The 17,724-nt window shown below is 37.4% G+C and overlaps 1 protein-coding gene across 11 annotated transcripts in view; it reads left to right on the plus strand.

The window, feature by feature from the left end:
• Nucleotides 1–11,095, plus strand: part of cc2d2a (coiled-coil and C2 domain containing 2A) — a 181,366-nt gene extending 170,271 nt beyond the window's left edge. For 8 of the 11 annotated variants that reach the window (XM_069926018.1, XM_069926020.1, XM_069926022.1 and 5 more), the window contains 4 exons: nt 2,882–2,940; nt 3,158–3,335; nt 3,836–4,020; nt 8,363–9,685. In XM_069926018.1, coding sequence (XP_069782119.1) covers nt 2,882–2,940; nt 3,158–3,335; nt 3,836–4,020; nt 8,363–8,432 — 492 coding nt within the window. In that variant the 3' untranslated portion in view covers nt 8,433–9,685. Of the gene's footprint in view, nt 1–175; nt 425–2,881; nt 2,941–3,157; nt 3,336–3,835; nt 4,021–7,834; nt 9,686–11,014 lie in introns of those variants that run through there. The other 3 variants (XR_011353988.1, XM_069926023.1, XM_069926028.1) reach the window with 3 other exon arrangements.
• Nucleotides 11,096–17,724: the final 6,629 nt, after the last annotated feature.

A 17,724-nucleotide genomic window follows, 5' to 3' on the forward strand; every position in this document is an offset into this window, starting at 1 on the left:
TTGCATGACTCTAGTTTAAAATATTTGAAATATAGGTGCTGAGCTGTATACTAGAGAGAGTTGAGTGGTTGCGTTGAAAGTAATTGCTGTCCCCGCTGTGATCAGGCTCCCTGCACAGCATGCTGCCTTACACTGATGGGAATCTTTTTCTTTCATCTCTGCTCTGATGTGGCAGACCAGCGAGTTTCCAAACCACTGAACAACACCAGTTTGTATGGAGGGGAACCCCTGGAATTTGCTGTGGAATAGAGAGAGTTAAGTGGCTGCGTTGAAAGTTACTGCTGCCCTGCTGTGATCGGGCTCCCTGCATGATCCCGCGATGGTACCGATATAACTGGTGAAAGTCTGATGTGGGTGATTTGACGCAAATCTACTTTCGGCAAATATTTTCTTTAATAAACAATGTTCATTTATTGCCAATAAAGATCAGTTTTATGTACAGTGTATCCCTTTTATAGGATTGGAATGTATTACATTAAAGTGCATTACATGCTTTGAACAGTGTGGTTTTCCATAGCACTGAACTTGCTTGGAATGTATTAACCATGTTATACAGGGTACACCTGTATATATATTTTCAAATAACTGACGACATAAAACCAGAGTTGCACCCACACCTCCTCCTTCACCACCATTTGGGGCCAAGTGAAGCCACACTTTACTTGTGAATGTGCAGGGGTCATTTACTGGATCTGGTATTCCCAATGTGGCCTCCTCTACATAGGTGAGACTGGACAAAGACTGAGAGATGGTTTCATTCAGCATTTTGGCTCTGTCCACTGCAACAGCAAGGACCTCCCAGTGGTCAACTACTTTAACGCCACACACCATTCCCCACACTGACACATGGCCTCATGGCCTCATGCACTGCCAAACCGAGATTACCTCAAGTTGGAGAAACAACACTGTATATATGGTCTGGACACTTTCCAGCCAGCTGGTATTATCATTGACTTCTTCAATTTCCAGTAAACCTCTCCTCAGATTTCCCTGTCCCTCTGTCTCCTTTCCTCCAGCTCTCCACCCCCTACTATTCCCTCTCTATTCAGAGAGCTGCTCTCTCCCCATCAATTCTCAGTTTTTTTTAAACATTTACCGCAAGGAAGAAGCTGATTTCAGCCATTTAAATTTGTGCTGCCCAAATACACCCAAATTAACCTGTAACCCTGTATATTTTGGAGGGTGGGAAAAGACTGAAACACCTGGGTGAAAACCCATGCAAATATGGGGAGAATGTACAAACTCCTTGCAGATAGGGCTGGATTTGAATGTAGTCACTGGTGCTATAACAGTGTCCATGCCACCCCATCTATTACACTAAAACCACCTATTACACTAAAACCCCTATTCAAGCAAATGGCAACCTCGAGCTAATCGCAAAAAAAATTGCAGAAAATAAAAAGGTTAAAGAAAATATGGAAATTTTAAATTGGCAAGGTTGCATGCAACACGTAATCTCAAGCAACAGGAAAATTCTCTTATCCAGCATCTACCAATCCCCACAGGCACCAGATGCCAGGGGTTTTACTGTACTTTTTTATTCTGGTGCCTGCCTGTTTTTTTGTTTGCTCATACATTGACAAAGGTTTCAGCTCGAAATATTGGTTTACTTTTGTTTCTTGCAGATGCTACATGACCTGCTGAATTTCTCCAGCAGTTTTGGATATTATACTCAACCCCAGCATCTGCACATTTTCTTGTTTAAAACTATAGTCAGTGATGGGAGAAAAGTTAACTTATGGATTGAAGGGTGAACAATGGAAAGTACTCCGATTTAAGTTAAAGATTACAAAATACAAAGATGCATACATTAATGTTTTACATTTATGTAAGACAAAAATATAACAATGCTTTATTTTATGTATATGTGGCATCATCCATTTTAAGGAGAATAAAAAGGAGTGGGACAGAGACACTAAATAGGTGAGGTTGTAAAGAGAGGCCTGGGTTCAATTGAATAATTCTCCAAAGCTGTAGCTGCAGGTTGATTAAACAATGCTAACCAAAATACCATCATTGGTAGTAGTAAATTAGAACATACAATCACAGAATAAAGATGAAATAATATTACATGTTGGTTGGTTAGTACTCTGTGCAGTTTTGAATATGGAGAGAACACTTCTGCCATACATTGAAAGTTGATGGGAGGAAGGCATTGTTTGTAAGCTATGGGATGGATCCACGTGGAAAGAAAGCTTGTAGGCGATCTAATGGATGTTCTTAAAATTCTGATGGCATGAATTAAAAAGGCCAGTTCCTGCCAATGGGAAATCAGTGACAAGAGATAGTGGAGAGGGATCATGGACAAGAAGTTTTAGGTTTAAGATTGCAGGAAGATGACATTTTGCTGCCTCGTTATTGATGGAAGTTATTTGCCTAAAATTTTAATCTTGCAGTGGTATTTTTCAGCAATGCATGAATGAAAACATTGATTTTTTTTTCAAAAATAAATTTTAATAACCATTTTTTCCAGTCCACTAAAAATCTTTTTGGAAATTAGACCCAACCAGAATCATTCTTGGACACGTGGAGCATTTTCATTGTCACACTCATTTGATAATCTTGTTCCTCATGAAACACTATTGATAAGCAATCCCAGATGGAATTCAGTCACTTCCCTCTGAACCGCATCAGTCCATTGCCACTGCCACCACATCTTAGTTTGCAGCAGGTGGAAAGAGAGTGCTCCAGTTGGATTGTCCGGTCAAAGACACCAACATGCCACATTTGCTCTTATTTCCCTGGTTGTATGAATTCTCTGTATTCTGTTTGGCAAAGGTTGACTACAGAAATTCTGTTGTCAGTGGTGCAAAGTGGTTCTCATCCAAAGGAAAACTCTGTGATTCTCTATTCACTTGTTCATATATTTTTTGTCTTTTAGCCAGAAGAGCTGGTTTATCACCACACTGACATAGCTGCTGCAGTAGAACTTCAGGATAAGTAATTGAACTGATTTATTGATTAAAATTGTGCTTTTATCCCTTTTGTGTAATGTGTGAAATTTCTTCTGCATCCCTTTATCAAAATACGTTTTTTTTTCATTTATGGATATTTTGAATACAAGCATAATCACAAGCCTTCTCACCAAACCTACTCCGATATTATTATCATCGTTCTTGGAGTATTTGTTAATGATTTTTATTTTGTCAATTTGTAGGATTGAAAAGATCTTGAAAGAGAAGATTATGGAATGGAGACCAAGGCATCCAACCCGCTGGAACAGATACTGTACATCTACGCTACGTCAATTTCTGCCTAAACTTGAGCTCAACCAAGGGAGAGAGTTTGGAGATGACCATTGTGTTGAACTGCTCAGTCTATTGGGAGATTACAGGGTATGACCTCCTTTTAAGCACAAAGCAGCAGAAATCAGAACAGGGAAATATCTGGTTTGGGCAGAAATGTAATAATTAATAAAATTAATCCTTTCATCAATTGATAACCATTCACATTTACTGGTTTTAATTATTTTAATCTATTGCAAGTATTTCTCTTTGGTTAAAATAGACAAGGTACTTTTCAAGAACAATAAGCTTTTCAAAGAAAAACAGAAAATTAGTATGGAATGATAAACAATTATCACTCAAAAGAAACAAATCCAAGAAATATAGGTAGTCCAGATAGTCACATCAGTATGCATACTACTTACAAATTTGCACATGTACAGAATTTTTGTATCCAATGTGAATTTCTGTGTATATTGCATTAATTGTATTAATAGCAGAAATTACAGAATCAAATTCTCAGCTCTGTCAAGTACAACCTCTTAATTATGTCTTTGAGGAATAAGGAAAAGTTCCTTTAAGTAACCATCAGTCATTTATTTTCTCTGCAGATTTCTGGGTTTCCTATCCACATGCCCTTCTCAGAAGTGAAGCCCATAATTGAAGCTGTACACAGTACTGGTGTCCATAACACAGAGGCGCCTCTAGCAGAGTTTGCTTTGGCCGTGTACATACATCCTTATCCTAACAATATCTTATCTGTCTGGATATATGTGGCATCCTTAGTCCGCAACAGGTGACATGCACAATGAGTTGTAATCCTTACCATCTTGACTTTATCAGGAAAAGAATACTTGAATGATTGTGTCTTTGCCTTTTATTGAATGATACAGAAGCCAGCAATACTCTTATTTGATTTCTGTGTAACATTGTTTAGATGTAATGTCACATGGAAATCAATACTTAGCACTGTTCGATCATATTTAATTTTATTTCCAAAGCTGCATCTTAATTTTGGACATTAAATTTCATGCAATAGTATGTAAAAGATGTATAAAAACTATCAAATATTTTTTCATAATTACAAACAATCCTGATTCTTTCCTCCATCTTGCATTATAGTCGACTTGTCATATGTGACAGATACAATGTTAGATCTATTTGAGCAAGTAGTTATGGCACCATGTGCTTTGCATCAGAGAAATTCTGCTCAGAAAATTAATTTCAAGAAATAAGGGAATCAAAGAACTGCTCAGCAGGTTGGTAACATCTATTGGGAAAATTACAGTTAATGTTTCAGGTCAGTGACCTGCCAAAATTGGCCAGTGCTGACACAAAGTAGGAAGGGTGAAGATGTTGAACAGGCTATGTTCTCAAGCTTTCATTGAACGTTCTTGGGACAATGTGAGAGGACAGTGTGGGGTGGAGAATTATGTTTTTGGTTGCTACCCAAATGTATGCATTAAAAGTGATAGCTGCAGTATACCTTTTTGCTTTTCAGTTCAATTTTTTTTTAATTTGTACGGTGAATTGGTTTACAATTGCAGTTAAAAATCTTCAATTCAGACTTTTTTTTTCTTTGCTCTTTTCTGTGACAGTATAATATGTTTAAAGCTCAAATTTGGCATTACCTTAATCACTGCTTTCTATTTTCTCCCATATTTCTTTTATCTTGTGTTCGCTGTGGAAAAAAACATTTCATCCTGCTTTATCATTTGAAAAATATTATTGACTTTTATTTCTAAAGGCAATTAAGAGGACCACGATTTCTTGAAAGAGATCTCAAAACGTCACAAAAGCCTCTAAATTCCAGAGTACAAGCCAAAAACAGAAAACTCCCTAGTGACCTGTATATTTCTATGAATTGCAATTTTTGAAATAGATCTGAAATGTTACTGAACTTGGTTTCCACAAGGAATGCAGGCAACAGTATACGTTTGGTACCATACTTGCTTTGCAGAAATGGAGATAATGCCTGTATTTTCACTTAAACCCATGAACAGAAACTCAACCACAGCGATGGCAATGAATCAATGTTATCATAAAGCAAAGACAGTTGTCATCAATTATTGACTAAATTTGACAGCGAAACTTTTATCACTGGGATTAAAGTATTTTCTGCAGCTGAATAAACATATTAATCACTTGTGTCAGTTTATACTAGCCAGAAACAGATCAGTTGACTCAATCAAAAATTATTTTTTAAAATTTTATTTAGTTGATCATGATATTGATATTATATTGAACATATAATTAATGAATAAAATTTTTAAAAAGCACAAAATAACCCACCCCCCTATAATCTACCCCCTATAATCTACCCCCAAAAAAGAAAAAAAAAGGAAAGAAGGAAAGCGGAGATCACATACTATCAAAATTCATCAATTAATTACCATGGTTGGAGCACACCACTAATGTGAGGAAAGGGGACTTAACAACTCAACCCCATATAATCCAAATACGGGCTCCAAATTTTATGATAAAATAAATAATTATTGCGTAAATTCTTATCTTTTCCAATGGAATACAAGACCTCAACTCCATATGTCATCTTTGAATACTCAAATCAATCTCATTTTTCCAAGTAATTGCCAAATATCTTCTGGCCACAGCTAAAGCCAATCTCAAAAAAGCAATTTGAAATCTATTTAATTTCAATTCTAAGCTCATCCTTTTAATATTACCCAACAAAAACACCACAGGATCTAATAAAAATTTCACTTTCAAGATAACTTCTAGAAATTCCTTAAGTTTATTCCAAAAAAGGTTTCACTGTCTCACATGACCAAGTAGAATGTAGAAAAGAATCTACCTTCTTATGACATCTAAACATAAATCTGAAGAAATAAAATTATATTTCCTTAATTTTTCCAGATTTAAATATAATTGATGAATAAAATTATAATGAACCAATCGATACCTTACATTTCACAATTTTAGTCATACATAAATTCATCCTGAGAAATACATATACCTAAATCTTTCTCCCATTTCAATCTAGATTTATGAATATCTGGCTTAACCATTTTATTCTGTAATAAAGCATGCATCTCAGATATAAATCTTTTCTTGCCACCCTGAATAAGTAAAATTTTAAACTTCAATTGTCTAGGTAACCATAGAGTATGTCCAAAATTATCCAACAATGAGGCTTTAATTTGATAGTAAGAAAAATGAGTATTTGAAGATGCATCATATTTCTCTTCATTCTTTGGAAAGAAATAAAATATCCTGCTTCTTGCACCAACTTATACCCTTTTGATCCCATAACTTCAAAAGTTGATTATTAATTTAAAGGAAAAAGCTTGTTTTGATACAAAGGACTTTTACATGAAATGAGTACCTATGGCTTCATTTTTTAATACCATAAATCCATTGTGTTTTAAAACAGGTAAATTATAATTACTCAATAATTTAGGATTCCATCTATAAATAAACTGATCCATATTCTTCTCACTTATATGAGATATTTCAGTGTTAGCCCATTTGAAAGGTTTATCTATTTCAAACATCCTATTAATAGATTTTAATTGTGCTGATTCATAATAATTTTGAAAATTAGGAAGTGGCAAGCCTCCTAATTCATATTTTGAAGTTCATTTCTGTAATGATACCCTTACCATTTTATCTTTCCATAGAAATTTCCTCACCAAAGCATTTAAATCCTTTAAAAAAATTTTTGAGGAATCTTACAAGGAATAGACTGAAAAAAAAATTGAATTCAAGGAAAAATATTCATTTTAATATAATTAACTTGTCTTATTAATGTAATGGGTAAATCTTTCCATCGATTCAAATCATATTTAATTTTAGTCAATAAAGGCAAATAATTAAATTCATATAAATGGGTATAATTACAAACTACCTTAACACCTAAATAAATCTGGTCTGACCATTTAAATTTCACAATATGCCTACACAAAGAATAATTCATTTCAGCTAAAGGCATAATCTCACTCTTTTCCCAATTAACTTTATAACCTGATATCTCACCATACTGTTCTAATCTATCATGCAAGTTCCTCAAAAAATTCTGAGGTTCTGTTAAATATATCAAAAGTCAAAAATAATTTTAACTGAATTTAAAACACAAGAGGTATTAATATGGGGAATAGATGTATTGAGGCTTTAGTCGACTATTAGTTGATGCAATGACAAGTAATTAATGATGGATTTGTACCATAGAAGGAGAATCCAAACACTTCCCAAAATGGGTGTAGTTGGTGGAACTTTGTGGTTGTACTATGATCATGGACAGAAATTACCATAGGCAATATAAAAGTATTTTAATCAATTGAGGATTAACTTCCCACAATATTTTGTGTGATTTAATAATGTCCAGATTTTGTAGTTATTTGTACAATATTTTGTGAAAGATTTGGGGTACTGAATTACAATTTGTCTATTTATCTCAGTAAAATATGTTTACTTTCAGAGAGAGGGTGTAACTTGGTTCCTGCTGTTAGATAGCTGTAAACTTATCCTGTTTGTACATTGAATATTGTAGAATTGACATTTTGTATTCGGGTGGCATTTTCTATAAATGTTTTATCGGTGTAAAATTCAAGTGATCAGTATCATGTAATTGATGGTGATTCTTTCTTTCTTAGGACATATTTTTCCAATAGAAGACACAGACTAATTATATAAATTTTGTGGTTATCTCTTTACATTAAGCTTTGGCACTTTTTAAAGATGGTGAAACAGCACATCAGAACAGGGCATTATACCAAGTAGACCACGTTTGATATTTATGTTCAACTTAATCAGTAGATGTAATGGCATCTGTTGTTTTTCCATGTTTCTTTTATCTTCCTTCCATTAACTAAATGACCATATGTTCCCAAATGTTAAATTTTCTTGAATTACTGCACTGAAAGAGGGTTACAAAGAGGAAAAGTTTAGTTTCTTTAAGTAGGTTTGTATAGGATGGCATGATATTGACGGCTGAAGGGCCTGTACAGTGCTGTAGTGTTGTATGTTCTATAATGCAGTCTGTACAGCCCTTTGTGTATCTCCTGTTTCCTATTTTGTCTCATGTATAATTGTATAGTATCAATCTGCACCTTGACTATAAGCATGTTTTACAATCCACTCTTGCCTTTCCTTCTTTTGTAAACAACTTCATGCTTCCTCAGATCAGACCATCTCGGTTTACATTTTGCTGCTTCAATATCCTTCCTATTATGTGGTGACCAGGTACTTTAGCAGCGGAATAATGAAGATTTGACAAGAAGTCACATTTGGACCCAAGCTTCGGTATTCTGCACATTTAGCTTGTCTGATTATCTATTTGTGATAATGTAATATATTATGAATTTTTGCTTTGTGTCTTGAAGGAACAGTTTTATGATTTATACATTTTATACAAAAATTTCTCCTTCATGTATAATGGAAATGAACTCTATATCTCAATTGTTGTTCTATTCATTGACAAACTTCTTTACAAATATATGAATTTAACTTTTTTAGAGTGTGCATATATTTAGAGTTTATATTCACACCTTCCTTTCAGATATCAGAATAGTGACTTTATTTTGCTAAAAGGGTCAGAATTTTAGAAGGCGACCTTATCCTGAAAAAAATTAGGTGCTCAACTATTAAATAACATAACCAGGTTCACGGAGGACGTTTTACAAAACTCATAATAGAGAGATACAGCATTGAAACAGTCCCTTTGGCTCATCGTCCATGCTGCCCATCAACTGGCTAGTTTAATCTTGCTGTATTCTGCCCAAATTGGCAGGTTCGACCTTTCACCTGCACAGCAGAGAAAATATGCAGTGGTCAATTAACCTCTCAATCTGAGATTCTATGGAATGTAACATGCAAGCGCAACTTGCATGTTTACAAGATCACAGATAGAGAGGCCAGGATTGAACCTGGGTGGGTCTCTTGTGCTGTTAGACAGTGACTCTACTATCTGTGCCACTCTAGATCTCTCAAAGATCCAAAGTTCAGATTTATTGTCAAGAGTGCATATGTGTCATCACATATATAGGATTCTTTGTTCCTCAGGACAGCCAGAATTTATACTTATTGGTAGTGCAAAAAAAACTGCACTCAAGAAATGGTACATGGAAATTAATAAATGTATTCCATTGGAAAAAATAACAATTTAAAAAATAAAGTCAACATTATTTGAAGAAATTTGGGAACCGTACATGGAACATAACAGAGAGGGCTTGCCTCAGACCTCCACCCCTTAAAATGATGATAAGACAAAATGACTTGATCCAGTGTGTAAAAGTAGATGACACATCTTTCTTGTTTATTTTCATTGTGTGGACATTGTTTAATGGTTGTATTGTTTATGTTGAATGTTTATTGGTTTTGGAGGGGGGTGGGAAGGAAAAAAGGGGAGAAAATGCCACAGTGTATATTTAAGAGGGAAATGTTTGTATGTATTTTGGTTGATATGGTTCACAGTGTGAAAAATAAATAATTATTTAAAAAGTCAATATGGAATCAAAAGAGAGAAATATTGTGAAAGAATGAAAAGTTATGAATTGGCCCAACTACCCCTCTTCCCCAATCACAGCTCTCACCATCTCTCAACTATGTCTTTATTATCTCCATTCTACTGGCAACCAACCAAATAAGCAAATTCATGCCCTGAAATCCTTCTATCAATAAAGTAACCTGACAATTTAAAGAGCATTAAGCCCCTCACCTGTTGATGTTACACAACAATTTTTTACACCCATAACCCTCTGTTTTACTTGCATTGATGTGCCTATCTAAGGGTGTTTTTTTAATGATCCTATTGTCCCAGCCTCCCCCACCCCCCCCCCCCAGCAATGGATCCCAGCACCCATCACTCTCTGAGTAAAAAGCTTACCTCTGACATCTCCATAAATTCATTTTCTATCTTTTCCATTAAGCTCCCTAAACTCATCCCTCTATTATATGGAAAAAATGATCTTGCCCACTATAAATCCTGCTTTGTAACTCCATGCAAAGCAACTTTATGCTACCAGATTTATCAGTATCGGGCCCCCGATTGAACAGTTCACTTCAATTTCTATCATAAACTTTGGACTGGCTGAAGTAATTTTTAAATTTAAAGATAAATGAAGTGATGCACATTGCTTATGTTAGAAATGTGAGGATCAGAATGAGGTGCTTAATGCAAAGATGAAAGAGTTCAGAGTATTTTATGATGATCGATCCAGCTAGATTGTTACATTGAGCAGATATTGGTTAATTACTCATCAAAACCATAAAAATTTATTGTATTTGTCAAAACTGTAAACAGAAAATTGTTCTGTTATTCCTCAAAATCTAATTTTAAAAATATTTTGATGTGGCTGTGGGACTGCAGTAGGATCAGATGGTCACACAGATATAACGTGAGGAAAAAGATGGAACATGTTTCCTACTGTCAAAAACAGCTGGAAAAAGGGGATTGACAACATGGTACATCCTCATAAAATGAAAATGTTGAACATTTAAAAAAATATTAACCATATAACCACTACTCTCCATCTCATAGGATGGCGATGGTTACTTTCAGCCAGTTTGTGGGGTTTGATATGAGGATACCCCACTCCTCAGAAAGGAACAGCATGTGCGTGAATGAATTTAAATGAGTTGGGGTTCCACAGGTCCAGCAGCATGGTGAGGTTCAGGATGGCTTGGTGAAGTTCTGTTTCAGTGAATGGCCAGACCAGGTTTTGATGCAAGGGACATCCTTTCCACACTTCGTGACACATGTTTGCTAGATGGCCATTGACCCTATGAGAGGGTTCATCCACCCTTTAACAGGTCTTGTTTTTTTCATCCTGCAGGCTGTCTAGCCACCCTCTGCACCAGACAGGCTGACCATCCAACAGATAGTACTGGGTTACATGGTACCGGTAGCTCTCAGGCAAGTTAAATATAGTGGAGTGTTAATAATGTGAAATATTTTTAGCGTGTTCCTTAGCTAATAAAACTGACTGTACGTGAAGATAATATTTGAGCAGCTTCACCTTTCAGTACAATTTGTCTGTGCCAACCAAGTTGTCTACCCATTTCAACCCTCTTGTATGCATTCACCCCTTATCCCTCTCAACATTTCCTTTTCATACACCTGTCTAAATTTACAATCAGACATGTTGTGATTATACCCACTTCTATCACTTCCTCTGGCAGCTCTTTCCATATTCCATGTTAAAAAAAAAAGTGCCCCTCAGGTTCCTTTTGAATATCTCTGCTCTCACTTTGAATATAGGATTCCTGTACCCTGGGGAAAAGACTACAACTATTTACCTTATCTATGCTCCTCATGACTTTTGAAACTTCATAAGTCAGCCTCCTCCACTCCAGGGGCAAAAAGTCCCAATCTATCCAGCCTTTTCTTATAATTCGTCCATTTTTACCTTTGTAATAAAAATAACATGGCATTCTCAAACTCTCAAGTTTAGTGTAATCAGATAATGAAGAGGCTCCTCCCTTCCCAAGTAATGTGGGAGTGCAGTATAAAAGAGGAAATAAGTGAGTCTAATGAATCAATAAAGATTTAGGAATAAATACTGGGACCGCTTGAAAAACAAACAAAATCTTAATAATATTAATCCTCCCTATTTTAAAAAATCATCAAAAGAGAAGGTCACTGAGATAAGGATTTCTTAACATGATTCAATAACATAAGAATTTTTTCCTTAAACAAGTTAGTGGTCTTTCTGGTAATAGTTATACCTAGATAATAAAATTGGCTTTTAACAATTTTAAAAGGAATAGAGGGTCAAAAGAGTGGGAAGAATCCAATGGGAATAATTCACTCTTCTGCAAATTCAGTTTGTAATCTGAGAATTGACCAAATTGATTGAGAAGTGATAAGATCTTTGGAATTGAAGTCAGGTTTGGATAAATATATTGTAGAAGATTGTCACCATAAAGAGATGCTTTATAAATACTGCCAGCTCTAGATATGACTGAAATATTAGTTGATTGCCAAAAAGCTAACACTAAGGGCTCCAAAGCCAAATTAAATAACAGTTGATTTAGAGGACAACCCTGTCTATTTCCCAGTTCAGCAAGGAGTCCCTCCAGTTCTTGGGGCACACCATTTTGGGGGCTGGGGCCGGAGAAGGTAGCAGCTGTTCGACGATTCCCCAAACCCGCCACCCTGAAAGGCCTCCAAGAGTTAGGAACATAGGAAGTAGGAACAGGAGTAGGCCAAAAATGGCCCATCAAGCCTGCTCCCGCTATTCAATATGATCATGGCTGATCTAATTTATGACCTAACTCCACCTACCTGCCTTCTCCCCATATCCCTTAATTCCTCTATCATGAAAAAATTTTTCTAACCGAATTTTAAATATGTTTAATGAGGCAGCCTCAACCACTTCCCTGGATAGAGAATTCCAAACATTCACTACTCTCTGGGAAAAACTATTTTTCCTCATCTCTGTCCTAAATCTACTCCCCCGAATCTTGAGACTGTGTCCTCTGGCTTTAGTTTCCCTGGCCAGCTCAAAAAACCTTCCTCCATCTATCCTATCCATACCCTTCATAATCCTATATGTTTCTATAAGATCTCATTCTTCTGAACTCGAGCGAATACAATCCTAGATGATTTAATCTTTAATCATAAGTCAACCCCTTCATCCCAGGGATCAACCTAGTAAACAACCTCTGGACCGTCTCCAAAGCCAGTATATCCTTCCTCAAATATGGAGACCAGAACTGGACACAGGACTCCAGGTGCGGTCTCACCAGTACCTTATACAGTTGCAACATTACCTCCCTACTCCTGAATTCAATTCCTCTAGCAATGAAGGTCAACATTCCATTTGCCTTCTTAATAACCTGCTGCACCAGCAACCTATCTTTTTGCGATTCATGCACAAGCTCTCCCAAGTCCCTCTGCACAACAGTATGCTGTAGTTTTTCACCCTTTAAATAATATTCACCTCTTTTATTTTTCTTGCCAAAGTGGATAACCTCACACTTACTAACATTGTACTCCATCTGCCAGACCTTTGCCCACTCATCCAGCTTAACTATATCCCTCTGCAGACTCTCCACATCCTCATTACAATTTGCTCTTCCACTCAATTTGGTGTCATCTGCAAACTTGGCTACACTACATTTTGTCCCCTCCTCCAAGTCATCAATGTAAATGATGAACAGTTGTGGGCCTAACACTGACCCCTGCAGCACCCCACTTACCACTCTCTGCCAACCTGAAAAACTCCCATTTATCCCGACTCTCTGCCTCCTGTCAGACAACCAATTTTCAATCCAGGCCAATATACTTCCCCGGACTCCACTTTGCTGTAACTTACTGAGAAGTCTCTTGTGCAGCACCTTATCAAACGCTCTCTGGAAATCCAAATATACAATGTCAAATTTTGTATTTAAAGTTCATGGGGATGGTGAACTTTTACCATCGTTTCAACCCCGGAGCCGCGCGCAGAATGCACCCATTGTTCACGCTCATGGCCACCAAAGAAAAGGCTTTAACGTGGTCAGGAGGGGGATAGGGCTTTCATCATAACAAAGGAAGCTCTTGCCAGCGCCATGGTGCTGATGCACCTGTGGCCGGAGGCACACAAGGTGCTTTCCGTGGATGCCTCAGCTATGGCAGTGGGGGGGTCCTGGAACAGTGGCTCAATGGACAATGGCACCCGCTGGCCTTTTTCAGCAAGCAGCTGCGCCCACTGGAGCTCAAATATAACGCCTTCAATCAGGAGATCCTGGTGCTGTATTTGGCCATCCGCCATTTCTGCTGCTTCCTTGAGGGCAGGCCATTCACAGCCTTCATGGATCACAAGCCCCTCAATCAAGCACTGGCGATGGCCAAGGATCTGTGGTCTGCCAGACAGCAGTGCCACCTCGTACGTGTCTGAGTTCACGACCGGCATCTGGCGACACAGGGCCAGCAAGGTCAATGTAGTGGTGGATGCGCTCTCCCGTCCAGCCATCAACACTCTTGCGCCCAGCCTGGATTAAGAGCGACTGGCCCAGGCCCAGATGAACGATGCGGAGATGCAGGCCTTGCGGACCACCATCTCAGGCGTCAAACTCGGAAGACGTCCAGTTGCCCGGACACACTGCTCTGCGATGGGTCAACTAGTTCGCCATGAGGATATGCACCGCCACAGAATCTAGGTTAAATTTTTGCAAAGCACCAAAAAAGTTATCTCCACTCAATCCTATCAAATACTTCTTTGGCATCTAAAGAGAATACAATCAGAATCAGGATTTTTTGTCATGAACTAGTCATGAAATTTGGTGGTGTACTGCAGCATCAGAGTGCAAACATGCATTTTCTAACCAACTTGTATCATTATTATAAAAACTAATATTAATAATAACTATAAAAGGGCACGAAATGTAAGGCCGTGTCTTTAGTTCAATGATTATTCAGGAATCTGATGGCAGTGGGGAAGAAGCCGTCCTTGTGCCTCTAAGTGCGCATCTTTAGGCTCCTGTACTTTTACCCTGATGGTTGCAGTGTGGAGAGGGCATGTCCTTGGTGGTGGGGGTCTTTGAGGATAGAGGCTGCTTTTTTTTTAAAAAAAAAACACCATTTCATGTAAATGTCCTCAATGGAGTGAAGTCTGGTATCTGTGATGTCACAGGCTGAGTTAACAACCCTTTGGAGTTTATTTTTGTCCTGAGAGTTGGTGCCTCCATACCAAGCAGTAATGCAACCAGCCAGAATGCTCTCCACAGTACACCTGTAGAAGTTTACATAAGTTTTTGATGGCATACCAAACCATCTCAGGCACCTCACAAAATATAGACACTGATGTGCCTTCTTTATGATTGTATCGACATGGAGGCTCTGGGATAGATCCTTGAGATGTTAACACCCATGAATTTGAAGTTCTTGACCCTCTCCACTACTGAGCCTTTGAAGAGGACTGGGTCATGTTCCCTTGACTTCCTCCTGAAGTCCACAATCATCTCCCTAGTTTTGCTGACATAAACTGCGAAGTTCTTATTGTTACGCCATACAATGAGCTGATCTATCTCCTTCCTGTACACTTCCTCATTGCCATTTGTGATTCTTCCTACAACTCTGGTTTTGATGGCGTTGAAATTGTGCCTGGCCACACAGACATGGGTGTATAACAGGTGGAGCAGTGGGATAAGCATGTATCCTTGGGGTGCACCTATGTTGCTGATCAGAGAGGAGGAGATGTTGTTTCCAATTCGTACTGACTGGTCTTCCAATGAGAAAGTCAAGCATCCAGTTATAGAATGGGATTCAGAGGCCTAGACTTTATAGCTTATTGACCGGCACTGAGGGAATAATGGTGTTGAAGGCCACGCAATAGTCTATGAAGAGCAGTCATTGTAGAAATTGCTGTTTTTGAGGTGATCCAGAACTGAGAGGAGAGACAGCAATATTGCATCTGAAGTGGAGTGATTGTGACAATAGGCAAATTGCAGTTGAACCAGATCATAACTTATATATATATTAATTCTGGCCATGACCAGTTTCTCAAATCATTACATCACAGTAGAAGATAGTGCTACTGGACGGAAGTCAATGAGGCAGCTCATGCTACTCTTCATGGGTACCTGGATGATTTATATCCTTTTGAAGCTGGTGGAAACCTCTGACTGCCACAATGAGAGGTTGAAAATGAACACTCTGGCTCGTTGGTTGGTGCAAGTTTTCAGTATCCTGTCAGGTATGCCCTCAGGGCCTGATGCTTTGCGAGGGTTCATGCTCTTGAGTGATGTTCTGATGATGCCCTCAGAAACAGATATCACAGGACCCTCAGCTTTTTTAGGGATTGTAGTAGGCATTGTTTGGTGGTTCTTCTAAAATCGGGAATAAAAGGTATTCAGCTCATTGGGTAGTCAAGCATCACAGCCATCTGTGGTGTTCTCCTTCGAGATAGTAGGGGAATAAATAATGCTTAAAGTTGAACTTTGAATTGTGAATAACATCCTTTGATAAATTCCGTCTGATCCTGAAATATAATAAGAGGCATCATATTTTGTCTTCTGGAAGCTTGAATCTTAGACAAAATCTTAGCATTATAGTTTAAATGTGAAACTGATATGTAAGAGGAACAGTCTAACGGATCCTTGTTATTTTTAAGCATAAGAGCTTCATAAAAGGTTTAAGGTAAAACTGAATCCCTGTCAATAAATAAGAAGAGTTTATAAAACTCTGCTGGGAAACCATCTGGGCCAGGACATTTACCAGAATGTAAAGAGTTAATAGCCATCACAATTTCCTGCTGTGAAATAGGCTGCTCCAATTTTTCTTTATTATCTAAGGAAATTGAAGGGATTGTCAGTTTGTCTAAAAAAGATCCATATTGAAGTTTGATCTTGAGAAAGATCAGAATTATATAATCTAACATATAGTTGTGCATGTATGTCGCTCTGTCTGTTCTCCATGCAAATTAACATGCAGCACTCTAGAAATGTCCAAAGAAGTTGAGTAGGGGATTCATTTGATGCTGAATGTCAAGGCTGCATTCAATTTAATCTTTAAGGTCATATAAAGTTCAAAATTGTTTCTGGCCAGCTTACACTATTTATTATACAAATATTTATTAGCACTGACTTTCATTAATGTTTACTATAACCATGGTAACATTTGATGCTGAATGTCATGACCACATTGAATTTAACATTTAAGGTCATATGAAGTTTCAAACAAATTGAACTTGCACCAGGGACACCTCAATTAGTTACAATGCACATTCAGAATAAAAACAAGTGGCCAAACCTAGTTAGATATGGGCCAAAAAAGCAAAGCAACATTGTCAGAAGCTCTTCACAAGCCCATCGAGTTAGACAAAGGAAAAAAAAACTAGGGACAGCTGAGGAACATCAGTCTCACCTCACTGTTGATGCTCCTAGGAATGCAAGGAGCAGGCAGCAGGGAACAGAACAGCAGTGATGCACCCATCTCAGTGCTCAGGCCTCCAGTCAGGGAAGGGGGTTACAAAGAATATGAATGTTGTGTTTGAAAAAAGTATATTTATGCAGGATTACTATGAAGCCTTGTGGGTATTTAGTTTCAAACATGTAGTCAACAAGTGACTTTTATTTTCCGAGTATTCTGCTAGTTTTGGATAAAACTGATAAAAAGTATCATTTGTTTCAGCATGATCATTAGTGATTTTATGGTCAGCTGTACGGATCTCAGCAGTGGGCTGTTTAGAAATCTGGCTTTTAATTTGGCTTGCTTAAAACTTACCCGCATGAACATAATATTTAGATTTTAATAACTGGGCTTGTATAGGATAAGTAAGTAATAAATCAAATCTAGTTTTAAGTTCGGCCCTCTTTCTAAAAAGCTCAAATTTCAGGGTTGTAACGTATTGGCTATTTTTATTATTTTTATTTAATATAAAACCACTTAACAACCATATCACAATATTTCAAACTTAATCCAAATACATGTGGTATTTTATATATAAAAAAGAAAGAAAAACTACCTCTAAACCTCCCCCCCCCACCTCCTTCCCAATCCTCTACAAACTTTAAAAAAAAGAAAGAAGAAAATGGACAAGTGAACCACGACAGGAGACCG

The sequence above is a fragment of the Narcine bancroftii genome, chromosome 3 (assembly GCF_036971445.1).
Source record: "Narcine bancroftii isolate sNarBan1 chromosome 3, sNarBan1.hap1, whole genome shotgun sequence".
In the NCBI taxonomy this organism is placed as follows: Eukaryota; Metazoa; Chordata; class Chondrichthyes; order Torpediniformes; family Narcinidae; genus Narcine; species Narcine bancroftii.